Below are 22,705 nucleotides of genomic sequence, written 5' to 3'. Positions count from 1 at the left end.
TCCCGGAAGCTCAAAGGCGCACTATGTTTCGATCCACGGTTCACCACAGATGATACTACGTTCCCTACCGGCCTGTCACGTTCTGATGGTCTCCCTCACGTTTCTCACGTTCTGTCAAGGCTTTCTACGGATTAAACATGGACACCGGGCAGATTTGGAGCACATTACATACACCCTACTGTGACAAAATGTGTACCAAATGCTCCGGAACGTGACACAACTTGAAAGGACCTTGAGATGTCGGGGAATACATATGCTTTCCCATCCCACCATACAGCCTTTTTTAGTGGCATTCACCCCGTTTTACTACGGCAAACTAGGTTTCTAATTTTCACCATGTTTGTCAGGTGACTTTTGACAATAGAAATCTCGGCCTGTCACGTTTGCCCAAGCTGTCTCCCTGCGTTGTCTCACGTTCATCCCGTTTTGTCTCTGGTGGCCTGAAACGGGGAACTGAAACTTCCATGGCCACAGGGATCATACTGTTAAACATAGCCTAAGATTGGCTAGTCGGCGTTACTGTATGTATACCTATTATGCCACAGGAGAACAACAGCCGACCGATATAGTCCGGTATAGAATTTTCACAGACACCAGTACAGGAATCTTGCAGGATTAAAGGCTGATTTCTGACACTGCCATTTAGTTTTACAGTTAGTTCTACGTGCAGTAGGCCTAGAAAGACATATTCATGCAACAGTCATTACATTGACACTAACATTAAACTTTAACTGTACATTTCGCAGCCACCACTGTCTTTTTTACATTATTCCAACAAAGATTTGGTCTCTCTACAATGTATAAATGCATTTTATCTACAGAATATAACAAGTCTACACAGCATCATCTCAACTCACAGTACACAGCATTTCTGCGTAAACATGCTTGGAGCAATACCTGCTTACTGTACATCCCACTGTTTGTTTATCACACAAGTACAACCCAAACACTTGAGGAGGTTGGAATTCATCTCGTTTCTTTAAGCCCTCCTCAGATGCCATTTGTCCCGAAGCAATAAAGTAAGCAAAGACGTGATACACAGCACAGCGAAGCATAGTATCAGCCGTATCACGGGAGATCAGAGGACAAAAAAGCTCATACTTCACCAAGCGAGTAATATCTTCTTGGGATCTGGGAGTCTGGGTAGATGTTTTCCAGATACCAGGAGAAGGGTCTGCACATCAAGGCCCCGCGGAGGGCTTTGCGAGAAGAGACGTCCCCGTAGTTCACTCGCATCACTCCTGCAGGCACAATTAAAACTTTATTGAGTCGGTGCAAGGCGACGTACTCCGTTGTGAGATGCTGGCTGACTTTCAAGTTGTTCTAATTCCAAAACAATTTACCCACAGGAAAGAATCTAAAGTGAGTACATTCATTTCAGGCTCAGCTTTATTGCTGTACAGACTACTTACTATCCTTTAATTCAAGATAAATGACAGACACATAATGCATAGGGAACAAGGAAATGTGTACAGTGTGATAGTGTCAGCTTGTGGCGTTTTACCGGGATTTCTGGAATTAACTCATTCACTGCCGTGGACGTTTATAGATGTTAATATTTACTACCATCAACATATATACAGTATACATCACGTTTTTAACAGGTAGGCTATGGAGGAGGGTCTCACCTAGCTTGCCTGTGAACTTTTGTTTTGGTAAATCAGTTTAATGATTAACAGATGAGGGAGAGAAATGCCAACACATTGAAAGTTGGACAAGTTTAGGCACCTCACACTCAAACAGAGTATGTACTGTTTGTATGATATAAATAGAGTATGTGTCGTAATTAGTAGGTGTGTGTCGCTGTCGTGAGAAAAGATGACGGCGTTCATAGAGTGAATCATGAAGAGCATGTAAAAATGACACCGATGTTCAACTCAAGCCATGCGGTGAGTTACCATTGCTCATGGTGAGTTTCTTAGTTGTAGATCTGTAAATAAATAAGTATTTTGCCATCCAAAGCCCTTTCTCTGTCTTGTTTTTGTTGTTTTAAGGTTTGAGGTGTCACAAAAGCAAAAATAATGCCATCAAAGTCACTGTTCTGCTTGAAGTATTTCTTTTCACAAAAATATTACCTTCAACGCATTTTGGTCAGAAACTGGTGTTTTGGGTGAAACCAACCCGTGTTCTACTCATGATTACTAAAGAACAGAAAAAGCTAAAAACAAACTTTTTTTTCCGGTAAGAGAAGAGATTCTAGATTCTTCTGTTTTGGTAAGTTTGGTGCTTATATTGTCACAGAAAACAATCTTCTGTGGGTCTTGAAAGATCACTGGTACCCTTCTGTGTTGACATTACAAAACAAAGCTAAAGAACACTTATGGAGACAATATACAGCATTTTCCCAAAATGTGTATCAAAAACGTTAACATAATATTAGGACGAGCTCTTCATTTCAAACAGTGCAGTTGTACACCATTCCAAGCTATCCATCTATTCGTTTTCCATCTATTCGTTTTCTATTCTTGTTAATGGATATCCTCAGTGGACCAGATTAAAGAATGGATCGGGCAGAGCCGCATGTTGTCTGGGGGCCCCACTTTGCCCACCCCACTCTAAATTGTCCATGGGTGTAAATGTGAGTGTGAAAGCTTGTTTGTCAATATGTGCCATGCGATTGGATAACAACCAGTTCAGGGTGTACCCCGCCTTTCAAGGCACCTGGAATAGGCTCCAGCTCAGCTCACATGCGACCCTTGGGAGGATCAACGGTACAGAAAATGAATGAATTAATAGTCTCTCTATTAAAGATGTACAACGCAGTGCATTTTTTCTGTCAATGCAAACACAGCATTCTTTAATACCAACATCTCACACTTTAATCAGGGCAAATGAAATTGTAAATCAACTGAGATAAAAGCAATTAAGGCCACACACTCTTTTTCTCCCCCGGCTTCCCAATTCCTCTCTCTCTCGCACGGTCTGAATTTGTTCCGAACATCACATGTTGCACATGATGAATAGCCTCTTTGATTACAAATTCACCGGCGCAGTGCAGGGACCAGGACGCATAGACACTTTTAATAGAATCACGAGGCGCCGCTCCCAAACTCACACGCAGTATTCCCAGATTGTTCGCCCTAAAGCCCAGTGGAACCGGTTAGCGATTGAGGGGCCGCGCTGTGCGGAAACGCTCATCCATCATACCACCCCAACCTGTAACATTGCCTGCTAAGGTGAAGTAGAAAGGTTGCAATTTGCGCTGTAAGATCGGCACGATTTACTGATGATCCCTGGAAGGTCGCCCGGTATCTAAAACATTTAAGTGGGGTTTTCCTAGCTGGAGGCTAATCACATTAGCGAGTGGACAGATGGGGGTTGGGGTGGGGGGCGCTCTTCTCACAGTCGGCATGGTCAGATTGTTCGTGTGTGCTTTTAAGCCGATGAGCTTTGTCGTGCCCGGACGTTGTTGCCAAGTACGGTTGTTTACTGTAGCGGTCTGACTTCATGTTAATCCTGTTTCAAGATGCAGTTATCGAATATTTTTAGAATAGATTATCGCATCGATTATTGAATAAAACTTTATTTTGCCTCATGAAACACAATATTTTGGGGGAAAATGTAACTGAACGAGGCTCATCACATTTTTTTCTTGATTGCTATGTTTTGTTTAATGATTGTAATGAAACTGAAATGCCTTAGTTTCATTTGAATCCCATTAAAAATAGAATGTTTTGGTTGATCTCTCATGTTTTCTTTCAAGAATGGTACCCAACTTACAAATTCTGACTGGGTATGTAAAATGATGGGCCCAACTGTACTGTATATATTAACAGTAATGTTTGTGTTTGTGTATTTTACCAAGTAAAACACTTTTTGAGTCCTCTGTGAAAAGTGTTGTATAAATCAAATGTACTTACTTAAAACAGGATACTTGGGCTAAAAATTTTATGAGATGTAATGAGAGAGCTGTGTCAAATTTCGGACTTTACAAAGATAGCACTCTTTTTTGATTGACACTGTGTAAAATGTTAATAATGTGTAAATTACAAATGCATACTACGATGCAGTGCAGTTGTGCACTGCAAACTACAACCAAAAAAGCGGAGCTTTATAGGACTCTTTTGGTCTGCACCTGGTGATATGATATAGAAGAAATCTTTGAAATCATCCATCCAGACTTCTGCCAGCCGCCTGTTGTTTTTGTTGATGACTTGGCCCGTTCCTCCGGGGAAACTGTAAGGAGTAGCCTTCCGGAACACGTGGCCAACATGGGAACACGTGACAATCTCCAAGGAACCGCCGCACTGCCAGATCTGAACAGATATAGGGACAGTATAGATTCATAGAAGGCTCAAAGAAACAGTTACATAGACTTGAATTGGCAATCTTCAATTATGCATCAGGCTCTGTACTACATTAGTCTTTATGAGTTTTAAAAGTAGTAGTATTAGTACTCGTAAGTCATTCGGTGCTCCAACCACTGCTGGTCGCACATATGGGGATATACAGCAGAAAAGAATAAACACGCATGCTAATGTTAGTTTAGCTCGTTTCTGGGCCGGAACACTGGACACTTCAATATTATACTCGACGTGTTCACTCCCACTGCAGTAATCTATTTTCTCGCTTTACTCTTTAGACGTGGAAAACTGGCGATAAGTAGAGATAAGCCGAGTCAGTGCTCTTTTTGCTTGACCACTGCTGCCAAAGAAGATGTTGCTCATGTGGATGTTTGCCTAATCTCTTTTAAGGGAGGATTAGCAGTTTAAAAAAAAAAAAAACACTTTTGGTCATATTTGTTACAATTTTCAGTACCTAACAGTAGTAGATGAGTAAAACTATCTGTGAAAAAAAAAAAATCAGCTCATTTTGTGCCTCTCATTTGATTCTTAAGAAACCACTGTGGCCAAGAAAAACAACCAATCAGAGACACAAGGTGTGACTGACAAGTTGTCAATCATTGTTGTGCACTCGTGGGCACACTCATAGCGCGCACAACCCTGTGACCTGTTACCTTGAGCTTCAAGAGCTTTGCTAAAACTATGGCGGAATAGCCACCTCCATAAAATACAAAGCTGCCCATCCCTCGTTTGCCAACAACTGGACATAGGACGAGCAAACAGAAGCAGAGCAAAGCGACCTCAGGCAGCTGAGAGGATTAAGAAGTGATATGGAATTAGCAACATTTCTGCTACACAGGTAACTTTATCACCTCTTTTCGATTTTTAATGGATTGCACAATTTAAAAAAAAAAACTACTTCAAACACATAACATTTAGCTTTCCAGTTTTAGTAACACTCCATTACGAATAAGTCACGCTACCAACGTAGTAGCCATGGCTAACGTCGGCTTGTTTAGAGTGCTAATGCTAGCTTAGTATTGTTAGTTCTGTTATTTAGTTGAAGCTATGTTCTATGTGACTTTCATAATTGCATACCATTTTCAATAAACTTGCAATTGAGTTTGTGCACGTTGGTGAGGGGCAAGGCTTCGGCTGGAGACTTGGAGGGGGGGATTAGTTATGTGAAGCTACATTCAAACCTTGCTAGCAATTTTAAAATTGCAAACTCCCTTGATACAATCCGTATTGAATTTGAATTACTTGAATGTCACTATGATCATTGGATGAACCAATACGGTACGGCAGAGGTGTCAAACTCAAGGCCCGGGGGCCAGATCTGGCCCGCCACATCATTTTATGTGGCCCGCAAAAGCAAATTATGTGCCTCAACGTCCATGACTCTTGCTAAAATCTGTGCCAAGTTGTCAAATGTAATAAATAATAACATTGAGCTATTGCAAACATTTTTGTACCAAACACTTTCATACAATAAAATGTATGATAGTTGAACAAATTATTATCCTTGGCTTCTGATTTCAAAACTAGTTATCAATCACTTGTTTGCATACTTTATATTAGTAATTTGATGAGGCAATTAAACATTTACATGGTTTCACAACAGCCCTCTGAGCAAAACCACTACAATGTGGCCCTACAAAAATGAGTTTGACAACCCTTCCTAAAAGCAAGTCCATTATCATAATAATCAGTTTTACACCAATCTGCAGATAAAATTACCTACTAGATTTAAGAGTATTTTACCTGATCATAAAATATTTTTGTCAATAATAGAAAACCAACTCTTCATCTATACTGAATGATCTCAACAGAGAACAACTGTCACCATGGAGATGGAGAGGTTTGTGAGAGGCCAATCTCTGCCACTTGGAGAGAAACTCCCATCTCCTCATGATTGAGATGCTCATTAAAGACATCCAAGATGTTGCCAAGTATCATCAGCACAGCGGTAATGGTGGAACTCCCATAAATTCAAAGGCGGTTCTGCCAAGTTTTCCTTCCGCTTTTTTTCTCCTCACTTAACAGAATTGATTGAAAACACGGTGCAGCAACAAAAAGGCGAGACAAATGGCATTTTTATATGGTCTGCTTGAAAGCCAGAAGATAGACTTTCGTTTACATTCAGTGTCAGCAAGTTAAACAAATGGCCTCGGCTGCAGCAGGAACAATTACCACAAATACTGTAATTGTAAAAGAGGAATGCTTTTCACTACCACACGTGGACCCACATGAAATTATTCATGTGTATTGACTGATAAATGAGGCAAAAGGTGTTGTCACTCACTCTGAAAGATATCTCCAAGTTCTCTCCACCCCAGATATCCATCCCTGGATCATAGCTTCCTATTTCTTCAAAGTATGTTTTGTCTATGGAGAATAGCCCTCCTGCCATGGTGGGGGTCCTGAAGGAAACCCACAATACAGTTGGACAACATCCAACATCATATCTATTTTTGTATTCTTGTTTCCAAGTAAATTTCATAGAACAGTACAAATTGTTCAAGAAATGCAAACAGAGTGTTAGAGTATCAATTATTTCTGCTCAATTAAGAGTGTAACAACTGTTAAGAGCTTTGATCCTGGAGTGATCACATGAGACCTTATGTGGAGGTGATAACAGTAAACATCTCTCTATTTCAAAATAAACATGTTCTTGGTGTAACAGAGCAAAAACGACAAGTGGTGTCAGATACACAGATAAAAATAGGATCTATTTCTGTCAAGTGTTATTGTGATTAAATTAACTGTCCATGTCTTTTCTATGGCGTATCACTTTTTCTGTAATCTGACTTCCTTTCTGGCTCTGATTAAACCGTTTTACTAAAGAGAGAAGACAGTCGTACTTCAAATTGTTGTTTTACATACCTGACAGGAAGCGTTCTGTCGCCCTTCCGTCGATCCATCTCCCGCTGGGGAACGGGGTACCAGCGGAAATTCAGCTTCCAGTTGAATCCGCCGTAGGTCATATCTGAGCCTGCCATGTATTCAAAGCTCTCGTCACTGATAACATCGATGATGGGGCACACCACTGCTGTCCTGGGGGGAAAAAACAACAAAAAAAACAATCATAAGCATAAGACGTTGTGGTTAGCACCTCTCAGCAAGAGAAGTTTGAATCTCAGTTTCAGCCTTTCTTTGTGGAGATGATAATTTCTCCCATTTACATGCATTGGCTTCTCTTGGGGTACTCTGGCTCCCTCCTACAGTTAAAAAAAAAAAAAAAAAAGTGTCTTCGATTGATTAAAGTCTGGTGGGGCGTCGTAAGTCATACAGCATACAGGAAGGAACGACTGTCTGATCCCAATTCTTGATTTCTTTTGTCGGCTAATGTTTGAAACAGACGTGAACGTACAATCTAGCTGTCAAGTTGCGGCTCTCAGTGTGAGGTACTAATCGTTAGATTTCACTTTCTGTCGAAGGTGATTAACTCGTACAGTGTGCCAGTTGGTATTTAAGATTAAAACTCCTAAAATTGTACAATGTATACCTAGTTTTAGTAAGATGGTGTAGGCTTTAGCCCACTAATATTACAATCATTGATACACAGAGAGACACAAAAAGATGACCAGGAAGTAATGATGGATTTGAACTGGTATGTCTAAATAGTTTGTTCACCATCAATGTTTAATCAGCATTCCCTCTCAACGAGCAAATTAGGTAAATTGGAATTTTGTTAACATACTAGGGACTGAAGAGGCAGTGCATTGATCATAAAAGTCAAGGTTGTACTGTTAGAGTCAACCTTTGATATGAGAAAGTCAACACCTCACCTGTCCTCGATGATGCGGGCGAGCAAGGGTTCAAGCCATCCCACAGTACACTCACAGTGGGCGTCCAGGAAGGTGATGACTTGACCTTTCGTGGCAGCTGCCCCCCTTAATCTGGCCCGGATGAGACCTGAACGCTGCTCCATCCTCAGGATCTTCACTGGCACCTCAAGGGTCTGCACATAGTCCTCCAACTTTTTCCCTAAGAAGTCTAAAATACCACAAGAGGCACTTTATTAAGCAGAAATTCAACCACCCATAATATAATCACTGAATTACAGTAAGCATCGTCTGATGGCCCTCAAAGTTGAACCTTACTAATTACAGTGAATATGTGCTGGTTAGCACATCTGCCTCACACTTCTGAGGACCCGGGTTCAAATCCGGCCTTGTCTGTGTGGCGTTTGCATGTTTTCCCCGTGCCTGCGTGGGTTTTCTCCGGGTACTCCTGTTTCCTCCCACATCCCAAAAACATGCATGGTAGGTAAATTGAGGACTTGAATTTGCCCGTAGGTGTAAATGTGAGTGTGAATGGTTGTTTGTTTCTATGTGCCCTACGGTTGGCTGGTGACCAGTTCAGGGTGTACCCCGCCTCTCGCCCAAAGATAGCTGGGATAGGCTCCAGCACGCCTGCGACCCTTGTGAGGATAAGCGGTTTGGAAAATGGATGAATGGATGGATGTTCAAACTGTCTGTATGAACTGACAGGAGCATATTATTGAAATGATCTTTTGAAAATCACCCCTCTCGGCCCCATCTAATACTTCTAATTACATTTAAATTATTAGTTTACAACTAGGTACAGCGGGACAAGAATAGCAAATCAGAGCGTCAGTGACAGGAGGCGTGACCGAATAGGCTGTCAATCATTTGCACACACCCACGGCAGACATGAAGGCTCACAGGGACGTACCCCAGCCTCTCACAGAGTAGACTATTATAGTTTGTTGGATGGTTTATTTAACGCAGGTCAGCAACAAAAGTTAAAAAGAAGGAATTGGATAGCCCTCTACTTCAAATCAAGGGTAATGATATACGTATAAATGGGCCGTGTGTCCTATAAACAGACGGCTGCATGGCTGATCTTGGAAATCCACGCGTACGTCATGTCACCGTTCTCACTGAGTTGTCAGGTAAATTGATTACCGCTCTTATTTTTTATTGATTGTATATTCCAAAAAATAAAACATCAAACCGGTAACATTTTGTCTAATGTTGCACACTCGCGGCCGACCCTGAGCTGCATTCTGAGGCGGCAAGACGAACTGGTCTTTTCCTGGAGAAACGCGAGGCGCCGGGGGCAGGGACTGAAATGAGGCTACATTCAAATATTGCTAGAAATTTGAAAACTGCATATTGTTCCTTTGAGATGATAATACCATTAGAGTAAAACCCTTAGTTGATGTAAATTTCCTGCTTCCTGCTCCTGGTAGAGTGCTGCGTCATTCACCAACCTCGCTCACTGAAGTCATCCACAAGCACAATTTCCACGATTAAGTGTCTGGGAGAGCGATTGACAACACTGTGGACTGTCCGCAGCAACGTACTCCAAGCCTCGTTGTGAAACACAATGACGATGCTGGTGTTTGGCAAGTTGTCTGGGTATATCTTGGTCTTACAGCTGGTGGGACATTCAATAGAGAGAAAAGCCAAGACAGATAAGTAAGCCAATAAATACATGGGACACAAGTAACATACTTCAATTCAAAACTCTTGACTGAATTTCTTGCTTTGGCTTCTGAGAATAGCCTGTGAACGCTCTCATCTTAAAGTGTCAAGAAGTTCAGTTTCAAATTATGACTGGTAGACCATTGAAAAGGATCGTATTCGGATAAGTATTGATTTTTCACCAAGTCAGTCAGATTCTAATAACAAAATCTTGTTTCATACTATCAGGTTCGTAAAGTCATGATCATGTTTTTAGGTGATTAATATGAAACACTGTTTGTGACAATGTCCGGTACGTCAGTTGTGTTGGATCTTGAAAGGTACATTAATAATAGTTGATGTCTATATAAGAAAAACAGAACCAATTGTTTTTTCTCATGCACTCCAATTGATTAAAACACCATTAAAGTAGTTAATCTTTCTAAGTGGCAGTCCACTATATATCTAATGCATTAGCTTGATGTATTTATTACACAATCAGGGGTTGGGTTCGACCACTTGACTCACGCTTAACCCCATTTTTTTTTTATTTTACCAAGACACTATGAACAATTCAATGTCACCAGATACAGCAGTTGAGATTACTGAACATATGTCTTTGAAAGTAAGCAGAAAATGCAAAACCAATGTTGACATCAGCACAAACTTGTCCTTGGCATGATTGGATGGATGTCCATCAGCGTTGACAATTGGGGTGAACGCACACTGACACCTCACTGGATGAGGCTGAATAGATAATGAGCCTGGACAGGCAGGAGGACACCCAGGAGTGGGAGTGGGACTTATTAGAGGGCGTAGGAAGTCAGCAGAGCAGACAGCCTTGCTACTTTAGTCATGTCTATTCAGAGCGACAGGAATGACTGACACAACTAGGCCAGGAGGTTTCCCTCCAGCACAAAACTGTTATTGCCATTCAGAGTCAGCGATTCAGAAATCTTGTAGCTTTCGAATGTGTTTGGCACACAGCTGCTGCAAAGATGACAAGCTGTTGCAAAATTTATACTGATGGAAGGGTAGCTATCTTTTTGACTTTGTGCGCAAAATTATTTTTATATTTTAACATTTGCAGTGTCAGTACTTCATCTGTACATGCCCCAACAGCAAAACATTGTGAGATAAAGGTGCATGGCCTCGTTCTCATGGGCAGACAGTGTGGATTGTTCTAAATCAAAGTCCTGGGGCGAATTGGATTATTTAAACGTGAATCATACATTGATGAGTTTGTGACCAAAAGCAATAAACATTTCACGCACCCATCCAACCGGACGTCCGGCAAACTCCTGTTGAGTGCAATCATATCGCTGGCTATCAGGTTGAACTGGTTTATCTTAAAAAGCTCCTTCATCTTCTCGTGGTCCTCCTTGGGGATGTTCACAGATTTTCCCATCTCACCGGGACCCTCGTGGCTACGAGATATCACGGCTGGAACACAACGTAAATATGCATGTAACAAACGACTACATTTCAAAATGTATAATAGACACACTCACCCCCACGGCTACAACATGTCTATGTTAGCGGCAACGGTATATGATAGCAATAAAAGATATAACACTAACTTGAACGATGCAGGATGGTGTAGCGTTTATTGGGGGACATCAAATTGTGCGTAATTTAGAAGAAAACGATGAGTTGGAAGCGGCGCCTGCGCCACTTCTGGGTTATCGTACTTTTAAATTACAGCGTTATAAATCAAGATATTTGATAGATATGAGGGGCACCACGTCATATTTTTACAAATTTAACTTGAGGCGAAATGACGACAAACCTTTATAATCAGTCTCTTATCGGAAGGTGGCTACATTTTAGGAACTTTGAGTTCTAGACTTTCGAGAGGTTTCGTTCCGAACCCAAACACACACATAATCAATGCAAGGGGTGAATTTTATAGAAAATGTAATAATGAAAAGGGGTTTCTACAAGATAAAAAACAGACAAACACAAAACAAACAAGGTATCTACGAACATTGGCAAAGGAAGGGATTTGTGACGTGAGATGCGCAGAATGGGCGTGTAGTGAATACATATAGCTGAGGACTCCTGGTCTCGTTAATATAACCCAAATATGCACTAATCTGTACTTTTAGTAGACCGCAATGTTGGATTTACTGTGTCTGGAACACGTTTGATGCAGGCGAGTCAGGCTCCAGAGTGTTCGGCCAGCCCGGTCCGCACATGGAACAGGTGGATTCGACGGAAGGGAGGAATGGAAAAACAGGAGCAGCAGGAGGCCAATGAGTTCTCAGGCAGGACGTCTCTAGAGGTGACGTTTGTAGCGGGCGCGTTGCGTCCGCCTCCGTTCCCTCAGACTGAGTTCGGGCCCCCAAGCAGGGTGGCTCGGAGCGCTTGCAGGAAGCGCTGCAGCCGGGGCTACGTGTCCTTGTCACCTTGGGTGAGGTGGGCGTCCTGTCTGCCGCGGTCGTAGGCGAGTTGGTCGGAGTGACCAAAACGACTTATGCACCAAGACTCCAAAAACTTCTCAACTTCTCTCAGCTCCCCTTTAATGGCCAGGAATAAAATATTAATTATTGGATTTAAGATAACGAGACCATTTTCCCACCCTGCATTGTTCCACGCTCATTCTCTTGCACAACTGTAATGAATGTTTCAAATGTTATGTGGTGTGGAGAACATTACTATTTTCATGTGAAATTTGTGGCGTGGGGTGAGGCATTCCATCTGGTTCAGTTAGCAACAGATTTGACGTTAGACATTCAAGTTTGCAGTAACACAGTCACTAGTGGCGTTCATGTAAAGTTCTTAAAATATTGACACCCAGTGGAGTCACAGACTGTCTTATGAACCCATGTCTGTATTGTCGTTCCGTCGCCCGTGGGTGTCGCTGTTGCCTGTTCCAACTCCCAAGTAGCAGGTCTCAGCAGGGTGGAGGCGTCCAATCCTTCGACTGGCGGGGAGTTAATTAGCGTTCGGGGGTGAACCCAGCATCCTTGGGTCTCCCCTTTGAAGGCCCGGGCAGACGTGATTCACTTAGCGTCGGCATGGCAAAGCAAATTTCTGTGTTTTGTTGAAGATTGTTTATTGTGTTAATCCGTTTAGAGTCTGCGTGTGACTCTGGAGTTACAGTCTACCTCGGTGGGGAGCGGAGGTAGTGCGAGGCTGGGGTGCCGGGTGGCATCTTTTGCGTGGCATTTCCGCTACAATGGCATCTTTTTTTTTTTTTAAGTTCCTGAAAAGCATTGATTTTGGAGAACCAAGGATTCCGCCCTACATTGACCATATGGAAAATGGGATGACATTACGGACTTCTATGAAACACTGGGTTATGAATAATGGCTTCACTCATCGCAAAATGTGAACATGTTATGTTCTCTTTACAGACAGCAGTAGTACCACACTTAAGATGCTTCCCCATTGCTAGGATTTAGGATGCCATGGTATTAAATACAACCCTGTCTGAGTGACCCATTTTATTTCATTTTAATCTATTGTTCAATTTAGATATTTCTATGAATATTTATATGAATTTACAAATGGACAAAGTGTGAAAGTAAAACCATCCCACAGTCCCTGCCCACAGTTACTCTCACAGCCAAATGACTGTGAAGCATTAGAGCCAGCAGCATTAGCCCAATGTAAATAAATCCCATGGAATTATGACGACAGCCGGCTCTCTCTAATAATCTCTTAGAGCAGAGGTGGCGTTTGCAATGAAAGGGAGGCACGCAGCTCACATTAGCTTCATGGCTGCAGGTTAAAGAGGATTCCTTTCAACCCCCTGCAAATGGAAATGCACGAGTGTCAGTTGATTGTTAACCTCAAGTGCTTTCCTTTATGAACACCGCCATGTGCGTGCAAGCTTAAATCTGATGGATGCAATTTGAGAGCTGACAATCTACACCCAAAAATATCTCTGGGTACACTTTTTTGTTCTCAAACCATGGTCCCTCCAATACCAGTTTCAAGATGCCGGTTGGACTGAAAATTCATCCTATAGATCGTGCAGAATTGATTGTAAACCAGCATGATGCTACGATTCAGTCTCAACTGGTTTGACTTTGCTGTCTAAAGAAGTATGTTCATGACATCGGCGAAAGCAAGTTGAGCTACATCCACCCAGACCTTTGCAATGGCACAACCCCTCCAGGTAGCATTATTCCGTTCAATACAACACTGGTGTGCAAATTACTTTTTTTATGACTTTTGGTATTATTATTAATCGACACCGTGATTTAATTTTCACACAGGTGATCAAGGAAATTCAGTCATATATCCATTCCCACTAGAAAGAATTGCTGATATCTCAGAGAATTGTTAATTGATAAATATTTTAATCTTCTGAACTGAACTTGCGCTAAACCACTTCATTTATGAAATTGCATTCTCACCAGTCTCTGCAACAGCAGTAGGTGACATATAAAAGAATTAAAAGCTGTGACAAGTTCATCCTGAAAGCCCTGTTGTGAATAAAGCAATGTTACTAATTGTTATCTCTTCAAGTGGCCTCTTCAAGTATTTAGGTCATGAATGAAACCGTGTTGCCAATTGATGTATCAAAGATGTCGTGCTTTAAAAGAAGTAATAATTTGACTGGTTTTGAATCTGAACAGTGAAAGTGGTAAACAATGTATGACAAGCTTGAACCATTGTTGGACATGCACTAAATAGGAATCATTTGACTGCAGTGTCAGTCTGTCCTGTGTGTGACACTTGCAGGATTTAATCCTGGGATATATTGCAAGGCATGTGCAATTATAGGTTCTCTGAAGCAATTTTTCCACAGATGCTATATATAATTTTTCCTTATAACATGCCTCAAGGTTGCTGCACTGAACCTTTCTCTTTATAATCAAAATTGATGAAGGCAGAGTGCTTTCAGCTTTAAAACTGCGCAAACATTGTACTCTGAACATCCTCTAACAATTCTTCAGTTTCCGTTGTAAAATAGAAAGGTCTATATAGTGTTGCAAGACCGGAGGCTTTTTGTACTTCGCTAACTGACCCTGTGCTTTTGTATTACATATTACTTCATTCATCAAGGTCTTCTGAAATGCAAATTCAATGCAGACCAGGGCCAAAGGTTTTTCCGAACAAAAAACATTTAGTTAGTACTCATACTACATACTAAGGTGTGTCCATTGCATGGTCTGTAGCCGGTCGGCTCGCGCATTAGGTAATATCGGCAAATGCTAAAAGCACTGTGATCTATTAAAACTAGTTATTACTATTAACTTTTAAAATGGAAAACCTAACATAGGCTCAAAGGTAAAGCAATGGTCAATTAATATTACTAAAAATTATAATACCAAATACCTGCTCTGTCTGAAGCTACATGATAGCGTTTCGACTTGAATGCACTTTCATTCATTACAGTGCACTTTTATTCCACTGCAAGATTACTGAACTTCAGCAATGCAAGATTTTACGACTGGGGTAACAGTCAATATTAAAAACACAACCTGTGCAAGACGATAAATGATAGCTCTGCGCTGTCTATTTTCCAAGCAAAACACCTTCATGTTTCCAGACATTTGGATCATAATTAGTGTCAGTAGCAGGTAGCTCTGCCTCAGTCTAACCTGAAAAGCCGCTTAGAAATCAGCTTACTGGAGGGCATGTAAGTAAATGAACTGCTCAACAGGCCCAAAACACAAAGGAAGTGTGCAGTCTTAAAACGTCAGTATTTGAGTTGTTGTTGGCAGTAGCTCAATGTAAAAGGACTTAACTTGGACCTTGCTAAGGACAAAGTATATAATTGGGACTGGGTTTAGAATATGTGCCAGTTTGCTTTCCTAGACCTGCCAAGATGCCCTTTAGCACTGATCTGAGATTGATCTCAGAGTGACCTTGTATAGTTTTATATTCCATTCCAGAATTCTAGATCATATGGAACAAATACACCATCACGCAATGATGCGTCAAATCTTAAGGAACCAGACGAAAGGTGACAGACCGAGTTCATTGCCTATTTAACCCCTGAACACTTCAATCCGCATCAAGTCTGTTGGGAGACTGTGAACTCACCGCGGAGGGCAGGAAGCAGCGAGCGGTCCTTCCTGTCGTCACATTTGTTACATTCGCTGAAGTACAGCAGCAAGAAGACGTCCACGAGCACCCAAACTAAAGAGGTGGTCAAGACCACCTTGCAATAGACAAACCGGCGCATCAAATCCCCTGGATGCCAGCCAGCCAGCCAGCCAAAGCCTGAGGGGGGCGGTTGGGCCCAAGCGGTCAAGAGAGCTTAGTGTGCTGGTGAAGCACTGGAGACCTGAAGATGGTGTGAGGACTTTGGAAGGAGATTGGACAGGTTTGGCCAGCAGGCATCATGCCACTGGAGAGACACAATACACAAAAGAAGTCAGAATGTTTGGCAGTTTCTGGATTTGGATTTTACCCAATCTGTAACTTTTTTTTTGTCCTGTTCGGCTGTTAGGTCAAGCAGAATGGAAGATCTGTATCCCTTTTATGCCGGAACAGTTTTACTGTGTCACAGTGGAGTTTTTAAGCTTCCGCTGTGGTTTCTTAGTATTATAATGGATATTTATTGAGAATCAGAGTCGATAAGTCGAACAGAACAAAGTTTCTAGAGGGGAGTGAGAAAACAAGACAAACGACACTAACTGTAAACAAATAAGAAAAGTAAATCCTTATATATCTAGAACAATGACACATTAGATATGAGTGTTGTATGGGGCACTAGGTTTACACCTTGTGAGGGAAGGACATGACAAGATAGGACAGGAGAAGAAGCATGCAGGACAAGGGTCGTGAACCCGACTGTATAACTGAAGTGGGGTTGGATTGACTTTGTAAATGATAAAAGTCTATAGGACGAGAGTATGAGTGAGGGGATACACAATCAATTTGCATATTCATGAGTTATTTGTCACAATAAGTGAGTGGCCCCACACCCAGTGAAAGAGTACCAGGAGTGTGTGCTTGCGGACACATGCAAGTGAATTGACACCGTTTTACATACACAAATACTAACAACAGTGTCCTGTAATTGCTGTGCCCGCACCGCAAAGGCTGAGGACCCCACCCGATCAATCGAGGGGCGGGATTGGGCCCAGGGGTCCACCCAAGAGCAGCCCGGTGGACGGGACATGTCCCACACCGAGGGACCCAGGGCGGTCCGCCGGCCCCACCGAGGCGCCCCGACAACTGGCCACCCAGTGGGGGCCACAGGGACCCGATGCCAGCCCCCCAGCGTCACGCACGCACAAACAAACACACAGAGGCTGTGTCCGAAATCACTCGCTAATCACTATATAGTGGTTACGCCATTTGTGTCCGAATTACGGATTTTATGCTCGATCCTGTTTGCGGTCTGATTCGACCATACAACTCCTTCATGAAAGCCTTAAAAAGTGTCAGAATCTCTCGCCGAATGAAATGGAAGCTTTTTTGATAGATGTAAAGCGTTATTGATACAGTGCATCAATATCATTTTCCACAAGCCAGGGAGGGAGAAAATATTTAATTTACAATCATTTTAGATAGATCGCTGTCTAAAAAGGGTGCTGGCCCGTACACTCGCAGTCCGGAGTTTTTAGCCGAGCGGTAGCGCACTCAGCTCTCCATCTGTGAGGACGGTGGTGGCGTGTGGTAGATTCCATATGTGGTTGCGCCGCAAGTGACGACCACCGTTACTCAAAGTTGTATACATAGATGGCTTGTTGGTTACATACAGCAAAAACACATCTTTGATGTTGCGATAATTGCATGCCAGACACGACATGCACCAACAATTTTATAAAAAGAAAACAGTTTTTCCATCAGCTAAATTTGCTACAGTGATACAAGTGATACTCTTTCACAAGCATTTTACTTCCACGTTACCTTTCAAAAGACTATGAGGTCAGCCAACTCAAGAGTGGGTTAACGCCATGGATGAACGTATGAAAATTGCTATATAAATAAATTTGGTTTTGATATAACTTAAAAATATAAATGCAGATTTACCTCACAATCTGTAGGCACTACTGTGTTTTGAGATATCACATTATAGTAATAGTCACTTTGGAGCATTTATCGAAAAAACAGAATGACAATGATAGACTACTAGGTCTTCATGGAACACACATGTAACAGTGAGACACAACAGCCATGAAAAAAGCTTTGTCAATGCTTCCTTTGAAAAGCAATACACAGATTTAGCCAACAGAACGAGCTCTTTTTGCTTTGAGGCAGTGAATCATTTTATGCCAATTGTCTCAAAGTGATTCACTGCTTCAGAAAGCCTCGCTTTCTCCATCCCTAGTCCGAATTAGTGATGGCAGTCACAGCAGTCCTTTTGAGTGTACTGAATCACGAGAATCATCCATCCATTCATCCATCCATTTTCTTTACCGCTTATCCTCACAAGGGTCGCGGGCTGCTGGAGCCTATCCCAGCTATCTCCGGGCAGGAGGCAGGGTACACCCTGAACCACTCGCCAGCCAATCGCAGGCCACATAGAAACAAACAACCCTTCACACTCACATTCACACCTACGGACAATTTAGAGTCTTCAGTTAACCTACCATGCATGTTTTTGGGACGTGGGAGGAAACCAGAATGCTCGGAGAAAACCCACCCAGGCACGGGGAGAACATGCAAACTCCACACGGGCGGGGCCGGGATTTGAATCCCAGTCCCCAGAACTGTGAGGCAGATGTGCTAACCAGTCGTACACCGTGCCGCTAATTGATGTTCATGCTGTGGTAAAAAAAAAAATTATAATAAATCTGACGTTACTCACTATTTACTCAGTACTTGACTAATAATTTCACTGTGTACTTTTACTCTTAGTCAAGTAGTCTTTGGGAGGACTACTTTTTTACTTTCACTTGAGTCACATTACTGTCAAGTAACAGTAGTCTTACTTAAATACAATATTTGGCTACTCTACCCACATCAGGAGCAGACATCCTCAATTGATACTCTTATGTTTAAACAACATTTTTGCTTATCAGATCAGCCAGTGTCGTATTTGTTGCACTGGTCTTTTGTATTTTCGCGTTGAGGTGGTGCGGGTCGTGGTCCCAGCGGAATCGCAAAGCACACGTAACATCGGCGACAAGAGTTGATCCGCTAGTACATCTTGTATTAATTAGGAAACGCGGCTACAATTATCTAATTAGTTTACTGGATGTTGAAGTTAAATGTATTAAGAGACGGCGCGAAGTTAGGGAATGAACACGGAATGAACGAACTTCAAATTCAGAAATGGCCAATAAAAACTGAAAAATATGAATATTCATAATTCATATTTTTCCTGGAGGATGCATTTGGGATTAGCCTTTGAAGTTGGAAATAGTGAAAAATGAAGTGAAACAGACAATGATTTTAGTCAATTCTTTTCCAGAATGAGTGCCTAAAGAAGAGGATGCTATTCATGTGGCACAGTTTGAAGCAGGCATCAGGTGCAGGTGGAGATGGGCCTGGCTCAAGTTGGAGGCCAAAACAAAAAAAGGTAAGAAATTCGGCAAATTTAATTATAATCTTTAATTTGTACATCAACATTTACTTGAGCGGTGTAAATAAATGTTTTTCTGCATGAAGAAATTGTGTTTATTTTGCCTTATTGTACTCTTCAGAGTCTTCCAGATTGCTTAATTTATGTTAAAATTAAAAGAAGATTCTCTGCGGGGGGCCCAGGGGTTCCCCCCCAGTCCCCTGCCTACAATGTTTTTTTTTGGTCACCTTTTTCATGCCTTTGGTGTTTGCATGTCTGTTTATGTGTAAATCTTACTTAAAACATTGTCTTAAGGTTTTTGGACTCACAATACACAGCGTGACAAAAGAGACAGGTCGAACGTCGAGGTACCACTGTACTTCCTGTGGGGTGCTGCAAAACTTTTGTTTACACAGTGTTGCTGGAAGGAAGTCCATTATGAGAGCTGACACCAATGTCCTCGTTTAAGACCCTTCTCTATCCAAAGAGATGCATAATTAATCTTTTGATCATAGTTTCACTGATGTTGTCGACCATGTGTTTCAATCTCACACCATCTGCTCGACATGTTGATGAATATCAAACTATGCTGACAACTTGGAGCAAAAAAGAAGGAGGAAAATATTATCAAAAGTTCTCAGTATGATGCAGTGTTGTTCTGAAAATGACAACGCCAATAGTAAGTGCAGTGCTTAATACCTATCTGAAGAACCAAAACTGGGCTAATTATTGTCAGCGCTTTTTATTAGAGCTCTTGTATTGGATCTCATTAAACACATTATTTTGGTCATCAGCTATGATGTCACCAAAGTCCAGACCTCAATATTGTACTTTTTACAGAATTTCCAACAGAGCTTTCAATTCCTACAGTGGCAACGTAATCCGAAGGTTTTTTTTGTTTGTTTGTTTTATTTCAAACTTTAAGGGTCGACACTAGACACCCAATTTCAACAGCTTTTGACCAAATTCATGAATTGATCGTTTTTCCCATCCTTCCCTTGTAATATTGCTAAACTATCCTCAAAATATTATGAGTATATTCACGTAACTTTACAAGTTCCATATTCTTCGTCATTGTTTTCAGTCTGTGAGCCTAATATTAGAATACATTTAGGTTTAAAAAATACTTTAAAACACAATTGTATGCCCTGCGATTGGGTGGAGACCAATCCACCTCTCACCCAAAAAGATTTGGGATAGGCTCCAACTCATCATAGTGACCCTAATGAGAACAATTAGTGCTATATAAAATGCATTGATAGGATATAATTGTGAGTCAAAGACTCAAGGTGTAAAACTCTCCTTGTGCCTCTGGACCTCAGATAAAATGTTGCCCTGAACTTGATGAGTGAAGGTTTTCTGGCCATGGCTATTTGCCTGAAAAGGGCAAGCATTGAGATGTTTCTCATGCATTACTGCGGGTGAGGAAGCACATTCATCTTCCTCAACTTTGAGTATCCAACGACCAGACAATGCATTATCATATTGACACCTAATATTTGGAGAGAGAGAGAGAGAGAGAGAGAGAGAGAGAGAGAGAGAGAGGGGAAAAAAAGGCCAATTGTACCTGCCATGACAGGAAAGATGGAGGGAGAGGATTATGGAGCAGATCCCATTAAGTCCATTAAGCAAATAGACTTCTTTTATTCGCATCCCCCCCACACAAAAAAAAATAAAAATACATTTGCTGACTATTCACACAGATTGTCAGGCTTGTACATGATATATTCACTGCATTGCAAAAAAATAAAAAATTCTCATTCAAACGATGGCACACTACGTCCATCACATGCGTGCAGACATGGTGCAACGTGAAGGAATTGTTACACTCGAAAGAAAGGTATGCACGCGTCATCACATAATAATATTTCGAATATATATACATGATCCTTTACCAAGTAAGGAGTCATCTGCGCTTGCATGCACTGGCAATGAATGAATCCTCCCGTGGCGTGTGAAAAGCAACACGAAGTTGGTGTGGGTCTCAGCACATAGTAAACAAACCAGTGCTGGATGCGATGTCGTCGCTCACCGTCGTCGCGCTCGCTACCTGTTCGGGCTCCTTGGCACAAACGCTTCAAAAAAGCCTGCTCTTCTTCATACATGTAGCCACTCGGTTCCTTCTGGAGTATGTATGTATGTATGTAAAAAAAAAAAAAAAAATTAAAAAAGCGGTTCAGACGTGCGTGCAACCCGGCTGCGATTGAAACGATGAGCGCGGGGGAACGGAGAAGAGATTCGGCGCAATCTAACGGCTCGGCATCGACCCGCTAATGTCGCCGTGTCTCCTCTCTGATTGGCCGAGAGCGACGTCAATCGGGCAAAGCCTCTCGGAGAGGCGGGGCTTGAGCCTGAGGTTTTAATTTTTCTTTGCAAAACAGCACTCATCCATCCATCCATTTACTGAGCCGCTTCTCCTCACTAGGGTCGCGGGCGTGCTGGAGCCTATCCCAGCTGTCATCGGGCAGGAGGCGGGGTACACCCTGAACTGGTTGTCAGCCAATCGCAGGGCACATACAAACAGACAACCATGCGCACTCACATGCATACCTACGGGCAATTTAGAGTCTCCAATTTATGCATGTTTTTGGGATGTGGGAGGAAACCGGAGTGCCCGGAGAAAACCCACGCAGGCACGTGGAGAACATGCAAACTGCACACAGTCGGGGTCGGGGATTGAACCCGGGCCCTCAGAACTGTGAGGCAGACGCTCTAACCAGTCGTCCACCGTGCCGCCGCAAAACAACACAAAATGCCAAATAGGAATGCAAGTAGTACAGTTCACTGTAGTGATGTTCATGCAATAGTATAATATATTATCCATTTTAAATATTGTATAAATGTCCAGATGTATCTCAATAAAGTAGAGCATTATTATAGAAAAATGTATTTCAGTAGTGTAGTTCAAAAAGTGACACTTACACACTACGACTCACAAAAGTAAGGGATATTGAATCTAAAATTTACTAACGGTGGTTCTTAAACTTTTTACAGCCAAAAAAACAAAAAACAAAAACAAAACGATTTACCAAAACCATCATGAACAACATTGAAATACAGTAGATAGTAAGCCTAAGTGTTCATCAAACTCGAGACAGATTTTACTTCTAAAAAGTATGCAGTAGTTAGTATGACGTAACTCTAACATTATGCACAGTTTGAACATTAATACTGCGCTAAAATATAGGAGCATACAAATAATGTTTTAAAACAGACCGTTCTTAAAGATCAAATGCAAATGCAATGAACTTATTGAAGTAGTAGTATTGAAGTTAAATACAACTGAATTGAACTGCGGTGATTTTTTTTTTATGTTTATTTTTTTTCATACTGCTCGATGGAGCCCATGTACCATGTCCAATTATTCATTGATTTAGTATTTTCTTGCATAACTTGTTGTTCTCTAACAAGGAACTAACCAACAAAATTCATGACAGGTGTTTGGTCTATGAATGGACCAATATACAACGTATTTCCCAACTTTGTGTAAAACAGCGTGAACAAATAGTCCAAAGGTTGAACGTTTCTCAATGTACAATTGCAAGGAACTTTTGGATTTCATCATCTAC

The 22,705-nt window shown here is 41.7% G+C and overlaps 1 protein-coding gene across 6 annotated transcripts in view; it reads right to left on the bottom strand.

Annotated features, from left to right (window-relative positions):
• Positions 1-21,390, bottom strand: part of galnt13 (UDP-N-acetyl-alpha-D-galactosamine:polypeptide N-acetylgalactosaminyltransferase 13) — a 39,380-nt gene extending 17,990 nt beyond the window's left edge. For 3 of the 6 annotated variants that reach the window (XM_061692179.1, XM_061692175.1, XM_061692177.1), the window contains exons 1-9: positions 21,032-21,390; positions 15,722-16,028; positions 10,993-11,161; positions 9,526-9,692; positions 8,075-8,282; positions 7,170-7,340; positions 6,589-6,706; positions 4,076-4,256; positions 1,102-1,241 (exon numbers count right to left, since the gene is read on the bottom strand). In XM_061692179.1, coding sequence (XP_061548163.1) covers positions 1,102-1,241; positions 4,076-4,256; positions 6,589-6,706; positions 7,170-7,340; positions 8,075-8,282; positions 9,526-9,692; positions 10,993-11,161; positions 15,722-15,863 — 1,296 coding nt within the window. In that variant the 5' untranslated portion in view covers positions 15,864-16,028; positions 21,032-21,390. The remainder of the gene's footprint in view (positions 1-1,101; positions 1,242-4,075; positions 4,257-6,588; positions 6,707-7,169; positions 7,341-8,074; positions 8,283-9,525; positions 9,693-10,992; positions 11,162-15,721; positions 16,029-21,031) is intronic. The other 3 variants (XM_061692176.1, XM_061692180.1, XM_061692178.1) reach the window with 3 other exon arrangements.
• Positions 21,391-22,705: the final 1,315 nt, after the last annotated feature.

The sequence above is a fragment of the Phycodurus eques genome, chromosome 12 (genome assembly GCF_024500275.1).
Source record: "Phycodurus eques isolate BA_2022a chromosome 12, UOR_Pequ_1.1, whole genome shotgun sequence".
Classification (NCBI taxonomy): Eukaryota; Metazoa; Chordata; class Actinopteri; order Syngnathiformes; family Syngnathidae; genus Phycodurus; species Phycodurus eques.
Note: the sequence above shows the minus strand (reverse complement) of the source record. Positions and strands in the feature narration are given on the sequence as shown.